Source organism: Toxorhynchites rutilus, chromosome 1, assembly GCF_029784135.1.
Source record: "Toxorhynchites rutilus septentrionalis strain SRP chromosome 1, ASM2978413v1, whole genome shotgun sequence".
Taxonomy (NCBI): Eukaryota; Metazoa; Arthropoda; class Insecta; order Diptera; family Culicidae; genus Toxorhynchites; species Toxorhynchites rutilus.
In genome coordinates this window covers 88,971,571-88,988,909 of record NC_073744.1, presented here as the reverse complement: position 1 = coordinate 88,988,909, position 17,339 = coordinate 88,971,571, and the positions used below count along the sequence as shown (strand labels likewise).

The 17,339-nt window shown below is 41.8% G+C and overlaps 1 protein-coding gene and 1 non-coding gene across 2 annotated transcripts; one reads left to right on the top strand and one right to left on the bottom strand.

Moving 5' to 3' along the window:
- Positions 1 to 295: 295 nt before the first annotated feature.
- On the bottom strand, positions 296 to 3,295 carry LOC129761152 (uncharacterized). The gene has a single exon (XM_055758861.1). The coding sequence runs from the start codon at positions 3,293 to 3,295 to the stop codon at positions 296 to 298; it is 3,000 nt and encodes a 999-aa protein (XP_055614836.1).
- A 2,215-nt stretch (positions 3,296 to 5,510) lies between these two features.
- Positions 5,511 to 5,665, top strand: LOC129763723 (5.8S ribosomal RNA). The gene has a single exon (XR_008741022.1). It is a non-coding gene; the product is annotated as a 5.8S ribosomal RNA (ribosomal RNA).
- Positions 5,666 to 17,339: the final 11,674 nt, after the last annotated feature.

Below are 17,339 nucleotides of genomic sequence, written 5' to 3'. Positions count from 1 at the left end.
CCCCCACAAAATTTGTGCCTCTGTCGCTGTATATGGCAACTGGTACCCCCCGTCTACTCATTACGTTGCGTAGAGCTATAATGCATGAGTCAGCAGTAAGTGAATGAGCGACTTCTAAATGGATGGCACGTACAGTGAGGCACGTCGCCAAGACACCCCAGCGTTTCTCCACTCGGCGGCCTACGGATACAGTCATTGGGCCGAAGTAATCCACCCCCATATGACTGAAAGGACGACTGTAGACGGAAAGACGTGATAATGGTAAGTCACTCATCAGCGGCGGTTTTGGGCGAGCTCATTCGTTCTTGCAAAATTGGCAGTTTTTACGGACTGATTTGTAGACAGCTTTTAGACGGCAAATGTAATAACGTTGTTTCAATTCATTTATGATGATTTCGTGGTTCTGATGCAGGAACTTCTGATGGATATGCAATACGATTAGCCTAGTTATGCTGTGTTCTCGTGGAAGAATAACGGGATTAGCAACGCTGCTGTCGATAAACTGGCAAACGTTAGTTCGCCCGCGGATCCTTAGGACTCCCATTTCATCCATGAACGGGCAAAGACGGAACAAGGGGCTACTTTTGGGAACTAGTTTTTCTGACGGCTTCTGATGGTTGATGGATAAAACTGAAATTTCCTCTTCATATGCACTTCTTTGGTATAAATAAGACTCAGCCGTTGATAGTTCGTCGCTAGTAAGTGGTCCTTTAGCTTGAGGAGTCTTCCTGATGGTTCGCTGCATGTTCTTGATGGCTCTAAATACGAAAGCTGTGACCTTCAGAATTACTGACCATTTGCTAAAGCGACTCACATCGATGATCGGCTCGAATGATTTGAAATGAAGGTGCATGTGCGGACGAAGCTCGGTGTCGGTGAAACTAACGGACTGAGAAGCTGCTGGCCATTCTCCTTCAGCTTTCCAGAGAAATTCTGGACCACGGAACCATCGGCTAGAGCTGCTCAAAATTGGTGAACTTTTCCATTTGGTTCCTTCGTCCGCTACGTTCATTTTTGTAGGGACCCATCGCCAATCTCGGATGCCTGTCGTCTCTAAAATCTCACTAACACGTACAGCCACATATTGGCTGTAGCGCCTGTGATCGGAGTGTAACCAACACATGACGTCTCTGGAATCTGTCCAGAAATAGCGTTTTTGGACCGCAATAGAGAGCGATCCAAGAATGGAGTCTGCCAGCCTAGCTCCGATGATTGCAGCTTGCAGTTCAGAGCGAGGTATGGATAGAAATTTTAGTGGTGTGACTCTGCTTTTCGCTCCTGCCAATGCAATTTCAACCGTGTCATTTTCTTGAAAACGAAGATAAACGACGGCCGCGAAACCACTTTCGCTCGCATCCACAAAGGTGTGCATTTGCACGACGGTCCCTTCTCCTGAAGACGTAACCGCCCGATAGCACCGAGGGATCTTGATATCTGCTACACGCGGAAGAACTCGAAGCCAAACGAGCCATTTCTCAAAGTGGCAGTCGTGAATCGGCTCATCCCAACCGATAGATGCTCTCCAAATTTCTTGTAAAAGACTTCGCAAAAACATGAGGAAATTACTGATCAAACCCAGCGGGTCGAATACCATCATTAAGGTCCTCAGGACTTCACGTTTGGTTGGTCGTTTACGTCCAGACAACAAGTCAACGTCGAGGCGGGGAGATAGCTTGTATGTGAAGCAGTCCTCTTTTGTGTTCCACCACATTCCGAGAACTTTTTCAGCGGCATTTGCTTCGCCAACGCTCAGGTTCACTTCGTTGATTCTCTCTCCGTTCAGTGCATCGACTATTGCCGGTGAATTTGACACCCAATTCCGCATTTGGAACCCTCCGGATTCGTGAATATTTTTGATGTCCTTCACCAGCTGGATTGCTTTCTCCTCCGTTTCAGCACTGATCAGCATATCGTCGACATAGTGCTGATGAACGATGGCGTGCACAGCTTCCGGAAATTCCTGCTCGAATTGTTTTGCGTGGGTGTTCTTAACATACTGAGCTATGCTTGGAGAGCAGCACGTTCCAAATGGCAATGCCTGCATAACGTACGTACTAGGAGTTGTGTCTCCAGCGTTCGCCTTCCAAAAGAAGCGTAGGAAGTGCTGATCCTCAGATCTCATCAGGATTTGAAGAAACATTTCCCGGAGGTCACCGGAAACTGCCACCCGGAATTCGCGAAACCGTACCATGATTGACAAGAGAGAGGTTACTTGATCAGGTCCTTTAAGGAGGACTGAATTTAGAGAGACCCCATAACAGGCCGCCGCCGCGTCCCAGACGAGTCTTACCTTTCCAGGTTTGTTAGGATTCATAACCGGAAATACTGGAAGGTACCAGACTGGGTTACGAGCAGTCTCTGTTTCCTCCACGGTAAGCTTCCTCATGTAGCCCTTGGCTAAGCAATCATTTATTTTTGCATTTAATACCAGAGCTAGGTTTTCGTCTTTCTGCATTCGTCGATCAAGACATTCCCATCGTCGTAGGGCCATTGGTCTGCTGTCTGGAAGTCTTACATTATCGTACCGCATAAGCAGACCGGATTCGTATCTCCCATTCACACGCTTGGTCAATTTCTGCAACAACTCTATCGCTCTTTGCTCATCGTTGGATAGCAACAGTTTATCTGGCTTACTGATTCCCATACTTTCCAGTGAGAAATATTGTTTCATGGCTTCGTGCAGCTGATCATCCGATTTAGTTTCACACTGACAGAGTTGAACACTGTGATGATTAACGTGACTACCACCGTTCGATGTCTTGGTACAGCATCCGTAAATTATCCATCCAAGGCGAGTTTTGACTCCTATGGGCTCGTTCGGATTACCCTCGCGATATTTCATCACGTTTCCCAAGCTTGCATGATCCAGTCCGATGAGAAGTTGTGGACTAACCTCTTGATACGATTCTACCGGTAAGGCCTTGAGATGACGGTATTTATTCTGGATTTCAGTAATTAATAGTGTCTGCGGTCGGAGTTGCAGACTGCCAACTGTGTGTACTTCGTGAAGTGTATACTTCTTGGAGGGATTTGTGACACTTGAGATCTGAACATTTACCTTTTGAGACAAATCTTCTGTTCTGTTCGTTCCACCGGTCCATCGCAGACAAAGGGATTTCGTCGGACCATGTACTCCTAACTCGTCAGCTAAACTCTGCTCCATCAGTGTAAGTTCCGAACCATCATCAACGAAGGCGTAAGTTCGCACAATTTTAGATGGACCATAAAGAAGAACTGGTACGATTCTGAACAGGATCTCAGACTGCCCTTGATGCACATTACAGCTGCTATTCATGGCTTGACTCCCTTGTCCCTGTAGAGCACTTGTCTATGGAGTGGGAGATAAATTCGGTGATTGCTTGTTTTTATCGTGTAGAAGAGGATGGTGTAAGTAGGAACATCCATCGATACCGCACACTTTCCTCTGTTTGCATGGACCATTATGCCTACGAAGACACTTACGACATATTTTAAACTCCCGCACTGCGGACCATCTTGAATCGTAGCTAAGTTCTTTAAACCGTTTGCACTGCGCTAATGTTAAACAGCTGCCTTTGCAACAAATGCATTCTCTGCTGTACTCCTTTGAAGAAGGATCGTTAATAACGGATGTGACCAACGTTTTTCTTGATGACTGACGGTCCTCTTCTGAGTGGATATTCAAAAAACCATCTTTTTTCGCGTATCGGGAACGGAAGTCACTGTTCATCGAAGTTGAAACGGCACTGGCGTCCTCAGCAACAGAGCGCAGCCACAAGCTGAAATCCAATAGGTTTGGAGTTGGATTGTTCCGGGAATTTCTTGCCCAATCTAGTTTTAACGTCGGCGGGAGCCTCTCCACTAACTCGTACCTCAAAGAAGCGTTGTACATAAAATCCCGGATGTCACAAGCTTCCACCGTTGCGACAAGATTTTCTACGTTGAGTGCGAAATGAATCACAGTGTCCAGTCTATCAATGCTGGGAGCCGGTAAGGATCGGACCTTTCTGACGATTGCTTGTATGATTGTTTCAGGCCTGCCATACAGCATCTTTAGCGTAGCCATCACTCCGTTCACGTTCGATGGATGGAGTAGACGGCACTTGACCGCTTCGAGTGCCTTTCCTCTGAGGCATTTCCGCAGCCTGAGCATATTCTCCTCATTTGAGAATCCGCATAGCTGGGCGGAAGAGTTGAAGATCGAAAAAAAGAGCGGCCAATCCTCCGGGTTTCCGCTAAATTCCGGTAAATCCTTTGAAACGGCCTGCCTAGCAGCCAGTTGGCTACGGTTCAACGTATAAATATTGTCTTCACCTTCGGCTCTAGTAGGCATAATCCCTTGCCTTGGTTGCAGAAGTGGAGTCGATCCGTGTTCAGGGATGAAGTCAATAGTGTTTCTCGTCTCCCTACGGCTTAAAACACGATCCGGTTGCACTTGTGTTTGGCCAAGCGCAGGTAGATTTCTTCCAGTCTGCGGTTTCGGCCTGCCAAGTTTGGTTGCATGACGTAAGCCTGTATTTGTCGTATGTTGCGTTGTGGTTGGTCTATTTTCGGTTTCAAGTAATGGCTCATCCTCGAGATTGTCAACAACAAGGCCAGAATCTTCACCGCATTTCTCCGTATCTTCTATCCACTGTTGTACTTTCGACGCATTATCTATCATTGAATCCTGAACGCTGACTTCAGATGAAGTTTCAACATTCAGTTCCCCCAGCAAATTATATTTCTGGTCCAGATAATCCTGCTGCATTTTCTTTTCCTCCTCAAGCTTCTGTAGCTGTAGCTCGATCTTCCAGTTCTCACTACGCCTGCTCGCTTTACCAGCCGATTTAGCCAACGATGCGACGATAGGGGGTGGATTTTGTTGCGGTTGATATTTGCTGGTTCCCTCGGGCTTTTGCATTTTGTCCACTGGAACTGCCCCACTGGCACACCCAGGACATACCCAGCTTAAATCTTCAACTGACGAATTCACTTGAACACACGAGAAGTGATACCACGTATCACACTCATCACACTGTACCATGGTGTCATTATCGGGCTCTTCGCATAATCCGCAGCTACTGACCTGCTTATCGCGAGCGCGACGCGGGGGATTTCGTCTGAGAGGATCGTTGTTCGAACTTTTGGCCGGGACCTGCCTATGCTTGTTTTTGTTTTTATTTGCACTAACATGTGTTTTGGATGACTTGGGAATGGGAATGGTACTGTCGATCCCATCTGAACACCTGTTGCAGACTGAGTGACATGCTCCAACTGTCTCGTCGTCTCGTGTGGGAAAGTCTCAAAACATAAGCCACACCGTAGCGGTTCGAAAAAGCTAAAGGTTAAGCCGATCACACGGTCTTTGGACCAATGATGACAAAAATACGTCCCAAGTGATGAAATCCGGCGTGATGTTCATTCTGCAAGTGCGATGGGTTCTAAGAACCCAGGAGTGGCCTGTACATCGTATGTTTACATGCGTACTCTCCAAGTGTGTGTTTCAAATTTCAACCCGTGTTTCAATTTCAATAAATCCATATACAACAAACCCTAGGCAGGGGATCACTCGGCTCGTGGATCGATGAAGACCGCAGCAAATTGCGCGTCAGAATGTGAACTGCAGGACACATGAACACCGACAAGTTGAACGCATATTGCACATCGTACAATCATTGTGCGATGTACACATTTTTGAGTGCCTATATTTACCAATTTAACTATATGCGCTGCTTAGGTAGCGCATATGCGTAATGGTGTTTTTCGGCCTTCAGTGGTGGAAAAACATTGAAGATAGTCAAACGTGCGAAGGCCCCGACGCACGGCTTGATGAACACACGTCCCAAGATGAAAGTCTTTGTGTGTTCCATCTTCTCCATACATGAGATAGTTCTTATAGGCCTCAAATGATGTGTGACTACCCCCTCAATTTAAGCATATTACTAAGGGGAGGAAAAGAAACTAACAAGGATTCCCTGAGTAGCTGCGAGCGAAAAGGGATGAGCCCAGCACGTAGAGGTGATGCGCGTTTGCGTGTCCACCGTGTTGTGTGGCACCTGGACACCTGAGACCTCCTACAAACGATAGGTTTACAGGCTGGGAGTTGCGAGTTGCAGAGAGGTGTACATTTCGATCCTCTCAGACTACCCTTGCTTGGAGGTTGGCCTTGTACGTGTACGGTTGTTGTGTTTAAAAGAGAAGTCCTACTGTAGCTTAGTGCTGCATGTGGTGACTTCTCTTTTTTTTATTTAAACATTTTCGGGCGCTTGAAGGTCCATGCCGAGTGTCGGAGATAGGCATGTGGATGGGGTACGTGTACGGTTGTTGTGGTTAGAAGAGAAGTCCTACTGCAGCTTAGTGCTGCATGTGGTGACTTCTCTTTTTTTTTTATTAAAAATTTTTCGGATGCCTGAAGGCATGTGGATGGGTCACATTCGACTGCAACGTGGTGCGTGAGCGATGATAGGTGCGGGTAGTCACACTGATCGCTCATAGGATGGCTTCTATTGATTTGTTTCAAAAGAACCTTCCTCGAGGTGCACGAACTTTCTCAACACTTGAGATGCCTTATGCTAGACATAAGATAGGCATGTGGATGGGTCACATTCGACTGCAACGTGGTGCGTGAGCGATGATATGTGCGGGTAGTCACACTGATCGCGCATAGGATGGCTTCTATTGATTTGTTTCAAAAGAACCTTCCTCGAGGTGCACGAACTTTCTTAACACTTGAGATGCCTTATGCTAGACATAAGATAGGCATGTGGATGGGTCACATTCGACTGCAACGTGGTGCGTGAGCGATGATATGTGCGGGTAGTCACACTGATCGCGCATAGGATGGCTTCTATTGATTTGTTTCAAAAGAACCTTCCTCGAGGTGCATGAACTTTCTCAACACTTGAGATTTCTTATGCTAGACATAAGATAAGCATGTGGATGGGTCGTATTCGACTGTAACACGGTGCGTGAGCGATGATAGGTATGGGTGGACATATCATTCGCGTGTAGGATAGTAGATGCTGAGCAAATCATAAACTTTTGAAACAGCCCAATAGTGGTGTGTGATGCCCAATAAGAGTATGACCGATTTGAACATGTGTTCTCTTAAATATATAATCACCGCAGGCGTACGCATAGCTGTGTCTATATAACGGCGGTGTAAAAGTCCTACACCGCATAAACCATAGCCCAGCAACCGTCGTCACTCGACTTGACCTCCATCATCTACGAGCACGAGGTAAGATGTATTTCTATTAAAACAGCTACGCTGGGTGACTCCCTAAGAAAGTTATATTCATGAAACACACATTGGCGATCCTGCCAGGAGTTGCTCAACATAGCAACATTTAGAATCATGTAACCTGACATATTATTTTTAATGTTTCAATAAATCACTAATTGTAGAAAGGGAGTCACCCAGACGTTCGAAAAAATAGTTGGAATATCGTAGGAAAATTACATAACCTTGAATAGCTTATGTTATTTTCTATCAATTTAAAACGTTATGTTATACCCGAGCGGGATGTCCGCGGAAGACAGAAAGGTCGAAATAACGTTAGTGTTCCAGCGGAACGGGATGTCCGCAAAGCTTTGACGAAATGGAATATCTGTAGAGCTATGGCGGAACGGGATGTCCGTGGTGATATGATGGAACTGAATGTTCGCAATGATATGGCGGAACGGGATGTCCGCAGTGATATAGCGGAACGGGATGTCCGCAGTGATACGACGGAACGGGATGTCCGTGGTGATATGATGGAACCGAATGTTCGCAATGATATGGCGGAACGGGAAGCCCGCAGATTTCCATTGTGTTGGAAATTAAAGAGAAATGAACTCAGCATTTTGGCGGAACGGGATTTCCTCAAGAAACTGTGGAATTTTGCTGCGTGTCGTTTGTTGTTCGATTTACGATCTCGACCGCCACATTTCACAGGTTAAATCGTTTCGCCAGGGCACCTGGGCTTCACAGAGCGAAGAGCGTTTGTGAACATCTTTTACTGGACTCGATAGCACCGAAAAATCTCAAACGGAAACCATCGTCTAAGGAATCTCTGTATCTCACTAAAGCAGATTTTATTGGCGCAAAACATATTAATTTATCGTACACATTGAAAATTAGCCTAGAAGCTACGAGAAACCTATAACGATTCAACATCCACAATGTCCACGGTAGAACAAGCGTAGAGATAGAGTACATATTTTAATTTCCCAGGACCTTTTCGGTATCCTTTTAGGATCAGTTACCGTTGATCTGATGGGGTGAGAAGATCTGTCTGCAAACGAGGCCTTTCTTGCCGAGCTTCGGGCTTGGGGCAGTAACGTACATGTTTAAAATAATTCTCACTTAAAGTTATGCAGAACATGCACAATCTAGCATCTCTGTGCCCTCTTCACAGGCTGCAGACAGTGTATTTTAGATTGCTCTCACTCTTTCATTATTCTAATTGTTGCTTTATCGATAAAGAAGAAACATCAGGGCTGGAAACGAATGCATCCAGCATGCATAAAATATCCTTCAAACGGATCAAATCATCTGTATTTGATTGATTTATTCAGGCTTTGGTAGTTCCATTGGCGCGTCTGTGAGTGCTGTGGCGAGCGGTGCTTCTCGGTGTGGTTCCTAGAACGTGGTTTACAAAGTGCAAGGCCGGAGTGTGGTTCAATACTGCTCTACGATCCTAAGAGCAGGTTCTCTGTCAGGTAAATTCCATCAATAATTGTATTCCTCAATTTCAATCAGGAATCCTGCATAAATCCTTCATGAAAGCTATTTTTCGTAGGTTATAAAGAATAATAAAAAACAGGAAGTGGGTTATATCTATGGTATAACCGCAAGGGTGACGTAGGACTATCGTTGATTTAGAGATCATTTGTTTGAAGTTGAATCTAAATCCATTCTGAATGGATGAATAAATGAATATTTGGGGGACTTCGAAAACGAGAGCGTTACGTTGGAGGCACAAGGTTATATGCATCCAATATAGAATACGAAAAACAGGAAGTGGGTTATATCTATGGTATAACCGCAAGGGTGACGTAGGACTATCGTTGATTTAGAGATCATTTGTTTGAAGTTGAATCTGAATTCATTCTGAATGAATGGATATTTGGGCGACTTCGAAAACGAGAGCGTTACGTTGGAGGCACAAGGTTTTATGCATCCAATATTGGATACGGAAATATCCTACTGATGGGGAAGAATAATCTTCAGAACCTATCCTGTTAATTGCGATTGATTGAAAAACCACAAAACCAAATGTATTTGATCACAGTGTTACATGGAAAGAAAACATTCAAATAAACTCTTTAACATGAATATATTTTGAAAATTCCCAAAGGAACTGACAGATTATTTTCAGTAACGATTAGATATTTCCACATTTTCCTCGATACTGGAAGCCCACCAGTGGTTAATGCCAACTCGATAACCACCTGTTAATAGCACTTGATTGAAACATATTTGGTCACAGTGTTACATGGATAGAAAACATTCAATTAAACTCTTTCACATGAATATATTTTGAAAATTCCCAGAGGAACTAGCAGATTATTTTCAGTAACGATTAGATATTTCCACATTTCCCCCGATACTGGAAGCCCACCAGTGGTTAATACCAACTCGATAACCACCTGTTAATAGCACTTGATTGAAACATATTTAGTCACAGTGTTACATGGATAGAAAACATTCAATTAAACTCTTTCACATGAATATATTTTGAAAATTCCCAAAGGAACTGGCAGATTATTTTCAGTAACGATTAGTTATTTCCACATTTCCCCCGATACTGGAAGCCCACCAGTGGTTAATACCAACTCGATAACCACCTGTTAATAGCACTTGATTGAAACATATTTGGTCACAGTGTTACATGGATAGAAAACATTCAATTAAACTCTTTCACATGAATATATTTTGAAAATTCCCAAAGGAACTGGCAGATTATTTTCAGTAACGATTAGATATTTCCACATTTTCCTCGATACTGGAAGCCCACCAGTGGTTAATGCCAACTCGATAACCACCTGTTAATAGCACTTGATTGAAATATATTTGGTCACAGTGTTACATGGATAGAAAACATTCAATTAAACTCTTTCACATGAATATATTTTGAAAATTCCCAAAGGAACTGGCAGATTATTTTCCAGCAATGATTAGATCTTTCCGGAACTTTCTCGATGCTGAATGGCATCCTAACGGAAAGAGTTCTGCGCGTGTTTGTGTCGATCCTTCGCCGTCCACCTCCTCCAGCACGTTAGGCAACAATGTTGTCTTGTCGATGTCCTCACGAAAAATGAATGTGTCTCACCACCAGAATATCGCTTAAGTATGCTTTTTGTGTGTGATTGAATCGAGAGATGGTGTGGTTTACGATGGCAATTTGGAAGGCAAACTAGAGGGGAATGAACTCTCTGAGCTCGAAACTTTCGGCGACTGAGCAATAATCGGTTGCGGGCGCATACAATATTGGATACGGAAATATCCTACTGATGGGGAAGAATAATCTTCTGAAGCTATCCTGTTAATTGCGATTGATTGAAAAATCACAAAACCAAATGTATTTGGTCACAGTGTTACATGGATAGAAAACATTCAATTAAACTCTTTCACATGAATATATTTTGAAAATTCCCAAAGGAACTGGCAGATTATTTTCAGTAACGATTAGATATTTCCACATTTTCCTCGATACTGGAAGCCCACCAGTGGTTAATGCCAACTCGATAACCACCTGTTAATAGCACTTGATTGAAACATATTTGGTCACAGTGTTACATGGATAGAAAACATTCAATTAAACTCTTTCACATGAATATATTTTGAAAATTCCCAGAGGAACTGGCAGATTATTTTCAGTAACGATTAGATATTTCCACATTTTCCTCGATACTGGAAGCCCACCAGTGGTTAATGCCAACTCGATAACCACCTGTTAATAGCCGCGCGTGTATGTGTGTGTAGCGATGTCTTCCCAGGGAACCGTTTGTGGCATCACTCTCCTCCTGATAAATTCCCTTCTGGCCTAGGGTGCACAAACAGGCTCTTGGTGACACCGTTCATCCGCGCTTTCTTGATAAATAAAGAGCTTCACCGCAACAGCGACAACATGCTCCAATCGCTGTTCAATTAGAACTGAGTGGATTTCCGAGCGCCGCTCGGTTATATACCGATTGGTGATTTCAATAGCCTGTTTTGAAAGCAATTTTAAGACTATTAAAACAAGTTTTTGGATCAAAAAGTAACAAGTATATAACGCGTAGACATTTTATCTTTCGAATGAAGTGTTTATCATACCATTTCGTTCAGTTGTTTAGGAGCTATTAACGCTCAAAATCTCGGTCTCCGGCGTAACGCTTTCGGTTTCGAAACTTTGATTTTACACCCCGGTATAGAAATGAAAGACGTAGTCCTACGTCAAAACCTTGTTCTGAAGAATAATCTTCAGAAGCTAACCTTCTAACTGTACTTGATTGACAAATCACAAACCCAAATGTATTATATGGATATTTTATGGATAGAAAACATTCAAATAAACTCTTTCACATGAACGTATTTTTAAATTCCCAGAGGAACTGGCAGATTATTTTCCAGCAACGATTAGATATTTCCACATTTTCCTCGATACTGGAAGCCCACCAGTGGTTAATACTAACTCGATAACCACCTGTTAATAGTACTTGATTGAAAAATATTTGGTCACAGTGTTACATGGATAGAAAACATTCAAATAAACTCTTTCACATGAATGTATTTTCAAATTCCCAGAAGAACTGGTAGATTATTTTCCAGCAATGATTAGATCTTTCCGGAACTTTCTCGATGCTGAATGGCATCCAAACGGAAAGAATTCCGCGCGTGTATGTGTGTGTAGCGATGTCTTCCCGGGGAACCGTTTGTGGCATCACTCTCCTCCTGATGGATTCCCTTCTGGCCTAGGGTGCACAAACAGGCTCTTGGTGACACCGTTCATCCGCGCTTTCATGATAAACGAAGAGCTTCACCACAACAGCGACAACATGCTCCAATCGCTGTTCAATTAGAACTGAGTGGATTTCCGAGCGGCGCTCGCTTATATACCGATTGGTGATTTCAATAGCCTGTTTTGAAAGCAATTTTAAGACTATTGAAACAAGTTTTTGGACCAAAAAGTAACAAGTATAGAACGCGTAGACATTTTATCTTTCGAATGAAGTGTTTATCATACCATTTCGTTTAGTTGTTTAGGAGCTATTAACGCTCAAAATCTCGGTCTCCGGCGTAACGCTTTCGTTTTCGAAACTTTGATTTTACACCCCGGTATAGAAATGAAAGACGTAGTCCTACGTCAAAAAGAGTTTTTGTTCGAGCTTATCGCTTTGCACTTTCATAATATCATCACTCGTATTATCATTTTTTGCAGAAATCGATCGTTGATGCGTAATATCATCTGATACTTCTAATCTGATTCTTAACGAATCGTGGCTCAGATGAAATATCTTTTTTTATTGTATTATCTATTTTTGTTATTAATTTAACGTACGCATTGAACGTTAGCCTAGAAGCTACTAAGTCCGCGAAATTTGGAAGTGGAACTCAGCAAACTACTACATGCAAGTATGAGGTCTGCCAATTCGAAGTCAAGGCTGAGATTGCTAATTCAAGGAACACGTCAAAATTACTTTCACGATGAGAAAGGATCCACTCCCATGCATGTTGCTGACCGATCGGGACAGCTATCGCAAATGAAATTGGTGCTGGTTTATAGAGCGAATATGAATACTTTAGATTCGCGAGATTAATAAGCCCTCGCACGTAGTGTAAAGGTGGAAACAGAATACCGCGTTGTGCGTTGCTTCTCATCAGTTGTCATTGCTTGCGTTTTGTACTAAAACATTTGCCCGACGCAGTCTGTTGATTTGCAGTCACAATCTAGCATTCGCGTCACCACTTTACATGTAAACAAAAACAAAATAAAATTCATATGAAAATCTTGTTCTTGTTGTGTCCACGGATCAGTTGAATGTTTTTAACAAGGAGCTGGAATTGACAGGTGGTTCGTTTTCGACAGTATGAGGATAAGACATGGAAGATGCGAGAGGAGATGAAAAATGACAGCGACTATTTCTGTTTATAAACAAACCAGGTCCAATTTTTATGCTACATAGCGTTTTCTGCACACAAACAATTACCTACGCTGGACCGGTTTCAATCGAACTAGCTGTTGTGTCCCGCACGATCAGGTGAGTCTCCAGCTGAAGCAGCAGTTGTCGGGAAACGACATGCCTGGATATCCAAACCGTACCGTTGCGCTCACTCAATCGTAATGGGTTGTCAACGACTAATGTGATCAAAGCGAATGGAACTAGGAGCAGTACGGTACAAGCCCGCGGGTAGTGGCTCTTTCATATACCCACTAGCACAGCTCCCGCAATCGCTGAATTGCCAATCCCAGCAGCAACGGCAACAACCCTCACGTCCCGTAAAACAGCAATGAAGACAATAACTTGCAGCAGTCACCGAAACACAACAATGAGGCCAACAGCGTAAACAAACAAACACATAGCGGTATGCATTCTTCATTGCATGCCATTTGTTATCCTCTTTCTCGGAAACGCTAGCCGTTCATTTGGCCGCTGTCAATTCGAACTCAAGTAATGGCTGAACAGCAATTCTGACGTGCCACCTTATTATACCGCCTTGGTTTTTAAAAACAACACATTGACATATCTGCGCTGGCGGCATTGAGCTTCGTTTACTAGTTTAAGGTGGGACCAGAATGCCGCGCTATGCGTCGCGTTGCGACAATTGTGCTTTGACACTTCATTTTAAATATGTGTGTTTCCATTTAGTCGAACACAATAATGCGTTGCGTCATTAACATCGTTGTACCAAACGCTAATATTTGTTCTAAACTGCTTGCGCCGAATTCGCGATGAAAGTGGTATGGTGTCGACGTCTGGTGGCAACTTCAAATTAGGGCCATAATTTGGGTCCCAAACTCGTTAGTGTTATCTGTATCAGATTAGAAGACACGAAGCCGGTTTTTAAATTCTAAAATTTGAATGAAAATTTTCATCATGTTATTTGATTACTAGAAACACGTGTTTCTGACTTTCATTCAACCTAAATGGGTAATGGCTAAAGAATTTCAACATTGTTGCAGAATTTTTTCATCATAATATAGAGTTGTCTTCATAAACAATTTTCGTATGAGACTTTTTCACCACCTGCAAACAAAAATGTTTTTCATTTAAATAGAATACCGGTTTGATAAGGAAAAGCTAATTTTCATTCATAATTTTAATTTTGAAAATGTATTCATTCCGACTGAAAATCAGCTATTCTTTCACGCTCCCCTAAACTAGTGGAAAAAAAAAAAAAAAAAAATATATATATATATATATATATAATAAATATATATATATATATATATATATATATATATATACATATATATATATATATATATATATATATATATATATATATATATATATATACATATATATATATATATATATATATATATATATATATATATACATATATATATATATATATATATATATACATATATATATATATATATATATATATATATAAGTTAAAGATGATGGGCCTTTGGGAAGGTTTTTAAAAAATTATAAACGAACTACCTCCCTTGAACATCGAATTATGACTGACTTTATTCCTTACTAATTAGCCTGAGCTGAGTTCCCTAACGCGGCGTACGGTTATGCTGATTCTCCAGTTTGGTTCCGGTGAGCTCGATCGTGGTGGACTTCGACCTGGCCAAAGCGCTGAGCCTTAGGATTGTGTATCGAACGATAGGTCGATGTTTCGATGGGTCGTTGGTATCGATGATGTTGACGGTGCAAATATTCAGGTCGATGCGCCGTCAATGATGATGCGCTGTTTGTTCATGTGTCGCCCGGAGAACTGATGTGTTAGCTCTATTGGAAGTGGGTCACCGCTGTTGTTCGGTGGTTAGTTGATCTGTTCGTGTAGTACATGGGGATGTGGGTGTTAACTACTCTCTCCCTAATGAAGATTCGTCTCGAATCTTAAGTTGTTTTCTTCGGAGGTACAATTCGATGAGGCTGCTAGAATTGAAACCGCTGTTGTTGATTGTTGCATAGATGAACTTCTGCGAGTATCGTTGAAGTTGTTTGTGCTGGGTTTTCTAGTGATTTGTCTTGTTGGGTTTGATCTGAGGAGAGGGAAGATGTCATGCTTTTTGTGTTAGCATAGGGTTTTACCTCTGTTGATACATTTCGTGGTGTGGTGTATACTCCAATATGTTTCTTCAGGCTCATGATTGCCAATCCTATGATCATGGCTGCGAGTGGAATCAGGAATCCAATCGTAGTATGTTGCAGTGTTATGTGGTCTCTTTGCAGTTTATGGATGTGGTCTCGGTTTTCAATTCTAAGCAGGTTTACTTGTTGCAGATCAGGTTGGTTGAAGATTACTGTTGGCTGAAAGTTCACTCCAATTGTTGAAATAGTTCTGATCTCGTGATGATTAATTGTCCTCTTGTCGTCGTATTTGCTTCCATTGATTGAAACAGAGCAGTTTGGATATTTGATCAGTAGAGTTCCCGTTATCTGTCTCGATTTGATGTTGCAATTTGAATCCAGAAGAACGGATTTATCAGCGTTTCTCACGATCAGCGTGTGGTCGTCGATAGGCTTAATGTCCATTCCGATGCGATGTTCCTCGTAGGGGCAAGATGCGTTGATTCCTCTTAATGCGTTGTCGATACAACCGTCGCCTGTTAAGTTCGTGAGCTCCTGTCTTTGGCAAATTCTATAATTTTCAACAATTGTACATTCGTTATTTATTCCTAGTGTCAGTGTTTTACTCAGAACAGCTGAGTTGTAGGGTGTCGATATAATTCTGTTTTTTCTTGGTAATGTTTCAAATCTAATATATTGGAACTTTTCTGACATAAATATTGGGATCTTGATCACAAATATTATTTTTGTACTTTCATGATGTGTTTCTATACTAAGAAATTCATAAATTTGGTCAATATTGTTAATGTGAATATTTTGTTCTTCTAACTTTTCTAGTACAAACTCTGTTTCATTATTGTTTAATATTGCCCTAGATAAAATCCCTATTTTCGATAGTTGTACAATTTCAAAAATGTCTCTTAGTTGGTTGTTTAGTAGATCTAGATTGAAAAATAGATCGTGAACTATTCCTTTTAAATGATTTTCATATTCTGTGTTTACGTTATTGGCAATTCTCGATATTCTTCTTAAAACCTCAATTTGGTTTTCATTTACGTGGCTAATTAAATTGTTAATTTTAGCTTCGAATTCCTGATTGATTCTGATTTGTCGGTTGTTGTTGTCAATAAGTGTGTTGGTTTTGGTTTTTGAATTTTCTATCGTTTGTCGGATTAATTGTAAATCGTCGTCGTCTAAATTGCCGGTCAATGATTTGATAAACGTTCCTAATGGGTTTAAGAGTCCTCGTTTCTGTCGGTGTGTGGGTTTCAACTGTTTGTAATTGTCGGAAATTTGTTTCATCCTAATGTCCAATGTTTTAAGGTATGGTTTCGTGAAATTTTGTCGTTCGAACTGGTGTAACGTATACTGGAGGTTGGTGAAACTACTTTCGAACTTTTCCAAATCCACGATGTGGAGATGGAAATGTTGAGATGTGATAATCTTCGCTTCTCTCTCGCTAAATGCTATTATTCCATCATGTCGTGAGAGGTCTGTTATCGTCACTTCTGCTGTAACATCAAGGGCTAATCTGGAATAGAGAAATATGTGAGTACTACTTTGGGTTTCGAGACGTCATTTTCTTTGACGTCTTATTTTTGTTTTATGTATCGTTCTTCCATTCTGATCTTGGAAGGTTTTTGTGTTATCTCTTGCGATTTGATATCGTTTATACTTATCCTTTGTTTTACTTTTGACCCCTTGGCGCGCGACGTATACAGTTTCGTCCACTTCCAGTGATGGGTCAGCTTCCTTGTTTTTGTTGTGGTGCTGTAAATCTTGTTTTTGTTTTTTAATGAGAGCTAATGTTGCTTCATTGTATATTTCATTCCTTTTCCTAACAATTTCTTCAATGTTACTCGGTCTCACCTCTCCCTCTTTTATTCCAAAGAATACTTCTTTGGGTCGCATCTTGGTTGAAGAGTGAATAGTGTCGTTATAAAGTGCTACAGTGACTCTAAACAACTCTTTCTTACTTAATCCCTCATGTTTCGATCTACAACAGCGAAACATTTCTGCAATTGTTGAGTGAAATCGTTCAACGATTCCATTCACTTCGCTTTTATTAGATGGTGTGAAATATGTTTCAATTCCTAGTTCTTCTAACATGCCTCTTACTTCAACAGACTTTAGTGCTGGTTCATTGTCAC